Below are 6,279 nucleotides of genomic sequence, written 5' to 3'. Positions count from 1 at the left end.
GATCCTGGTTTTGGCAAAACCTCTTTTGACCTGTTCTGGAACTCTTGGAGAAGGTTGTTTCATCCTTGACCCTAAGAAAGGATGGCAGTGGCTGGGCAAAGGCCTGTCTGTGCAGTTGCCTGTCCTTAGTTTTTGCCGCCCCTGGTCCGGGTGTTTTCACCGTGGTGCAGAGGAAGCTGGCCTCCTGACCGCAGGGTCGTGACCTTCAGTGGCACCTAGCATCATCCTGTCCTGTGTCCAGCATGGCCCGCGGATCATGAACAGTTTGTGGGCTTCAGGGGATGTGGCTGTTCAGCCGGGGGTCGCCAGCACAGGCACAGCCACCTTGTCCTGCTTTGCTCCTCTGCTTGAATCTTGGCATGAGATGGACTCTGCTTTTCACTCCCTCCCACTCTGAGTGTGGCCCCATGACCCCCCTCTTCACAGCCTCATAGAGCTCTTGAATGAGCAGCTCAACGGCTGTGCTGATGTTGCTGTTGCTTTTGGCCGAGGTCTCGACATAGCGAGCACCCAGAGAGGCAGCCAGCTTCTCGCCTTCCTCTGGCGTCACCTGTCGCTCAGCCTCCAGGTCACTCTTGTGACCTACCACCAGGAAGAGGATGTTGAAGGGTTTCACTTTCTCCAGAGCCTCCTGATGCCACCGGGTGATGCTCTCAAAGGACGTTCTGTTGGTGATATCAAACAGCAGAAGGCCTCCGGCTGAGTTCCGATAGTAGGAACGAGTCACTGACCTCGGCAGCCAAGAAGGAACCCAGAGTTAGTTTTGAATCCTCCATTGAGGACACAAGGGACAGGGCAAGGGAATCAGGGCAGTTAACGGAAAGAACTGGCGCGGACTGTAAGAAACCTCATTTTTTAATCAGTTGTGACAGGTAAGTGACCTCATCTCTCTGGATATTGCCTGCTTGTTGAGGGGCTTGTTTCTTCTGTGCGGGGCAGTGGGCTCTGTGATGAACAGAAACACAGGAAATAGCCCTACAGCTGGACAGGTGTAAAACTGCCGCTGTGACCAGGCTGCAAAGGCGAGGCTCGTGAGGCAGGGAAGGAGGTCTGACCCTGTGGGGAGAAGTGCTGTTTGAGGAATCCAGGTGAAGGGGAGGATCTTTTCCAAGTTGGGAGAGCTTACGTCTGCCAGCCCTGAAGTGAGTGGGGCCAGGCTTTGTAGGGCCATATAGGCCCCAGCAAAGAAAGGGCTTATCCAGAAAGGACTGTAAGCAAGACCAGGACATAGTCAGTTTGCATTTTGAAAAGATCACTTGGGCAGAAGGTTGAGCCCACCTAGACAGCTGGATGGGCAGCTGGAGGGCTACCGCCTGGTAAAGTGGGAGAAGGGTAAACTTAAGAGATTGGAAGTGGTACACATACAGGACTTGGTAACCGGGTGTGGGGGTACAGGAGAGTGGTGTCCTCAAGGGACCTGTAAGGAATCCTCTCACTTGCTGTCTACCTCTAGTGCAACTCAGCCACCCTCCTGGGCATGACACCCTCCATGTCCCCATACCCACTTGGCTTTGGTCCCTAGAGCCATGTCCTGCTGAGCACAGAGGACTTGGCCCAGGCTGAGGGTTTGTGCGTGCCGGCAGAGGGTTTAGCTTACCAGGTGCCTGGTGGTAGTAAGCCCCTTCCCTGGATAAGCTCATGGTGTGTCCCTGAAGAAGGAATACTACACCTACCATGTGTTAAGAATTTTATTTACAGTATCTCGTTTAATCCATTTTCCAGTGAGGGGACTACGATGTAGCGTTTTGGAGTAATTTACCCAAGATCACACAGCTATAGCGGTGAGATTTCAGCCACGTCCATCTAGTCCCAGAGCCTGCACACTTCACTGTACCCCAGACCCTCTCCCCAAGTCCTCTGGAGACAGGTGGGACTGACTAAGGATAAGAACAGCGCGTGCAAAGGCCCAGAGGAGTAAAGAAGCCAGCAGGTCCGTGTAACTAAAGCACAAGCGCAGCATCGCAGAGACCGCCAGGGCTGAGCAGAGAGCTTGGGCACAGCCCTCAGGCTTAGTGGCGTGGCCAGTGCCGTGTCTCAAGGCTGCCGTGTGTGTGCTTGTGTGCACCTATGTGTCTTTCAGAGAGTAAGGGGTGTGATGTGGGAGCCCAGCATGCTGGCTTCACCCCTCTTCAGCCTGATCAACATCTCTTAATTGGTGGACATCTTAAGGCGATTAAGATGCCCATCTGACAAGATAATATCAGTGCTAAAAGCAGACACATGAAAAATTTGAAAACTACTGCACAGGTAATAGGAAGCCAGTGAAAATTTACATGGAGGATCCAGGTGATCATAATTGCATATTACAAAGTCTTCCTCAGGCTGAATAAAGGTAAAGAGTAAGGTTTGAAAGGCTAAAGGCAGGTAAAGGCAGGTGGCTGAACAGCAGCATAGTTTTTTGCTTTTTTTTTTTTTTTGAGAAAAAGCCATCCAGGACTAGAATGCCCTCCAGGAGAGGAGCCCCTGTGCCAGCATGCAGTGAGGCATGGAGGGGGTGGCCAGAGCTCGGACCAAGGTCTTACAGTGACCCGCAGTTAGAAAAGAAAAGGGCCCTTGACGTCCCCTTTGTAACCCCTAACTTTATGGGTAAGAGCACCGAGGCCGAGTGGCCACGTGGCTGTCCCAAATCCCCGGCAGCCAGGACCGAGTCCTTTCTTCCAAACAAACCTCCGAAGCCTTTTCTCCTGCCCCTTGCCTTCCTAGTGGACGAGCTCCCCTCTTGGGTGGACGTGTAGAAGGTAGGGGGCAGAGCCAAGCCCAGCGGCCTGCTATTGCCACACTCACCGGAACCTTTCCTGGCCTGCTGTGTCCCAGAACTGGAGCTTCACCTGGACCCCAGGCTCGACCTCCATGAAGTGCACAGAGAAGTCCACACCCACTGTCAGGTTGATGCCCTCCATGAAGATGCCCTCCGTGTAGCGTCTCAGCAAGGACGATTTGCCCACAGTCGAGTCTCCTAGGAGGATGATGCGGAACTGGTAGTGCCAGAGGGTGTCCATGGGGCACAGGAGACCACAAGGCACAGAAGGCCAGGAAGAGGAGTCGGGTAGAGCCAGAGCCCAAAAGTGATCGGGGCCTCTGGGTCTGGGCTCCCAAGACACACCCAGCCCCGGGCTTAGCAGAGCAGTGCACCTCTTCAAGGACACGTCAGAGCCATTTGAAACCACGTTGCAGAGCTGGTTTCCTCGAGACAGGAGCAGGACTTCCCCAAATTGAGGGCCTGGCTCTGAAGCATTGTGAGTGGTCTCCAGGTGGTAGCTTAAAAGATGGTGCTTAGCAGCCCCACGGGCTAGGATGCCCCTTCCTCTTTTCTGGCCTCAGTCCCAGCCCCACACCTTTACCTGCAGGAGTGAGGGTGATGCAATGTGAAACCCGCCTTCCCAGTCCAGCCTTCCACAGGCTGTATCCCAGCCAGAGGCCCTGGAAAGATCCTCCCAATCCCGTCAACAGACAGCACCCGTTCCCTGCCAGGCCAGGATCCCAAGAATAGCACCCATATAACCAGGGGGAAATAAAATGGGATTGGGTGTTCCAGGTGATACTTGTTGAAGCTGAGGTGTGTGTAAAAGGGACTCTTATTTTATATTTTACCCCAGCTTCTTTATACTTGGATGTTTGAGAATTCTGTAGTTCTAAAAGCCCAGCTCCCCCCTCCCCAAAAGAATCAGCCCTGGTCTTGAAAAGCTACAGTCTGTGGGGGATAGAATTCAGGCAAGAGGGTCTGAAATCTCCAAAAGTGAGCTGCTTGTATCCATGGCTCGGAGAGGGAATTGGTATCTTAGGTAAGGTGGCATTTGGGTTAAACTTTGAAGGAAAAACCAGGTGTTGACAGAATGGAGGATGGATATTCAAGGCAAGGGCAGCAGACATGAAAACAAAGGGGCCTTGTTAGCAGAAAGAACGTCTGCTGGGGACTTACACTCGCTTTCACCTTTAATCCTCCAGCAGACCTGTGAGGTGGGAATCACCACAGGGACTGAGGCTCAGAGGTGGGGCGCAGAGCAGAGTTCTGCCCTCAGTCTTCTGCCCCAGCTTGTGCACGGAGGGCAGGCTGGACCCTCGCTCTTCACCCACAAGGTTTCCAAGGCCCCTCAGTGGGCAGGGTCCACAGCAGACGTTGGCTCTGTTCCTTCTACGGAGCAAAGGGGGCGGGGGACATGGGCCTGGACTTCAGCCAAAGGTGTAGGGCGACAGGATGTTTCAGGCTAAGGAAGTAGCTCAGGTCACAGCTGCTATAGCTGGGTTTGACCAGGTGCACCTTGGAGAGGCAGCTTTGCTTGCTCAGTAGGAATAAATCCAACTGGAAGGTACTGGAACTTCTTAAGAAAGCAGAGCCTACTCCACATCACCAGAAGGGGGCTGGAGTTTTGTTAAGAGTTCAAGCCCTTGCTATTTCCCAGAAGAGGTTACTTTGGTAGTCTTCTGTTGCAGTGATTTATAGTAATTAAAAGCAAACCCTTTGGGGGAGGAGAGAACTTCCATTTTGTGAATTCCTACTATGACCTTCACTATTTCTTTTTATTTTTATAAAGATTTATTTATGGGCCCTCCCTGGTGGCACAGCAGGTTGGAGCGCTGCTCTGCAGTTAAGCCAAGCCTGGCTGCTTCAGTGCGAGTTCGATCCTCCCCGGGAGGTGACCCACATGGCACAGCAGTCCTTTCCTGTCTTGCCCCTTCTGTATACATAAATAAATAAAATATATTTTTAAAGATTTTATTTATTTATGCATACAAGGGCTGGGGTACAAGCCAGAGGTGTGAGGGAGGCAAGAAAATTCACCAGAGATAGAGTGGGAAGAGAACAGACAGATCCACTGAAATACACTGCTGAGGGGAGCAGCGGGTGAGACAGGAGAGTTCTGCCGTGCCATGTGGGTCAGCTCCCTGGCCGGGGGCTGAACTTGTGCTGTAGTAGCTGCCAAAAGCTTCATAGTACTAAGACTTGATCCCTTCTATAGATGAGTCCTACTGAGGCTTAGCTCAGTGCTCCCAAGTATGCACAGAGGAGCTGAGGGTCAAGCCTGGGTTTGACTGCAAAATTAACCCTGTTAGCTAGGGTGATATGGTAAAGAGGAGGTGATAGTTACCTGAGTGTTACAGGCACATCAGATAACACTTGAGAGGTCTGGGGCCTTCCTGGTGGCCCAAAGGGTTAAGTCTTCAGCGCTATCCAACTATTGGTAGTGCTTGAGTTCCTTCCCTGGCCAGGGAGCTGACCCAAACAGCACAGCAGACCTCTCCTGTCTCACCGGCTGCTCGCCTCAGCAGTGTACTTTGTGGATCTGTCTGTTCTGCTCCCCACTCTGTCTCTGGTGAATCCTCTTCTGCCCCTGCACCTCTGGCCTGTACCCCATTCTGTATGCATAAATAAATAAATCTTTAAATAAATAAATAAATAGGAGATGCATGGAAGAGGCAGTGCATAGAGACTTGCCCCAGGCCCAGTCACCTTGGGGAGGAAGCTAAGAAACTTGCCAAGAAACCCAGAAGGAGGGGTTTTCAGGGTCACAATTCCTGAGGAAGAAGTGGAAGCTGGGTTTGACCTTCAGCCTAGTCTAGAGTTCCATGAGGGCAGGGTCTTAGAACACCTGCCCCCACTAGATCAGCTGCCTCTGGGAGGTGGGCTGGTCTGGGGAGTGCTGCTAACCGAGGTCCGCACCCCCCAGTAGCTGTAAGGGCGGGGGCTGGGGGTGCCAAGCTATGGGTTCTTCAGCCCTATAAGCAGACGTTGAGGCTAATCACAGGGTTCCAGTGTGCCAGCACAAGAAATGCCCTTAAGGTTCCAGCCTCCTGGAACAGATTCAGTGTCCAGGTTTGGGGGTGGGGGTGGGGCCACACCTTAATCCCATCTCAGATGCCAAGTTTAAGGACCTAAGGAGGCTCCAGGTCAGGCTTGCCTTGAAATTCCCTGCACCCCCCTTGACTGGGCTATGGCGTCCAGACGCTGAGTGTCTCAGCATCAATACCCAGGAATGGAGCCAGAAACAGCCACGTCCAGCCAAGAGGTGACAGTGCTGCTGACAGTTCTCAGCTGTCAGTTCTAGCCGGGGTGGCAGAGAGCAGCACAGTCCCGAAAGAGCTGGGGTTTCATGTCCCACTGACAATAAGGACATGGACCCTAGGACAGGAAACTGCACAGCTGGCCTCGTAGATCTTCCCGGGAAGGAAAGAGGCTGAGCTCTGATACCCCAGAACCAAGAGGTGTGACTGTGTCAGGATACTGTTTGTATTAGGGCTGTGGGGACATTCTGCCTTTCGCCCTCCAGAGAGGTGACAGCT

At 52.7% G+C, this 6,279-nt stretch overlaps 1 protein-coding gene across 1 annotated transcript; it reads right to left on the bottom strand.

The window, feature by feature from the left end:
* Positions 1 to 274: 274 nt before the first annotated feature.
* Positions 275 to 3,112, bottom strand: LOC101628764 (ras-related protein Rab-39B-like). The gene is made up of 2 exons (XM_004679408.2): positions 2,785 to 3,112; positions 275 to 731 (listed from the first exon to the last, which is right to left on the bottom strand). Exons 1-2 carry the CDS (start codon positions 2,997 to 2,999, stop codon positions 275 to 277), a joined length of 672 nt encoding a protein of 223 aa, XP_004679465.1. The 5' UTR covers positions 3,000 to 3,112.
* Between the last annotated feature and the right edge of the window lie 3,167 nt (positions 3,113 to 6,279).

This window comes from Condylura cristata, unplaced genomic scaffold, assembly GCF_000260355.1.
Source record: "Condylura cristata isolate star-nosed mole 26May11 unplaced genomic scaffold, ConCri1.0 scaffold00008, whole genome shotgun sequence".
Taxonomy (NCBI): domain Eukaryota; kingdom Metazoa; phylum Chordata; class Mammalia; order Eulipotyphla; family Talpidae; genus Condylura; species Condylura cristata.
The sequence above is the reverse complement of the archived record's forward strand: the minus strand, read 5'-3'. Positions and strand labels throughout refer to the sequence as shown.

Bases quoted from the DNA above. Each gene is read 5' to 3' on its own strand.
- LOC101628764 (XM_004679408.2), bottom strand. From the start codon at position 2,999: ATGGACACCCTCTGGCACTACCAGTTCCGCATCATCCTCCTAGGAGAC. The intron at 732-2,784 runs GTGAGTGTGGCA...TTGGCTGCCGAG, and splicing joins GCAGGCCAGGAAAGGTTCCG to GTCAGTGACTCGTTCCTACT.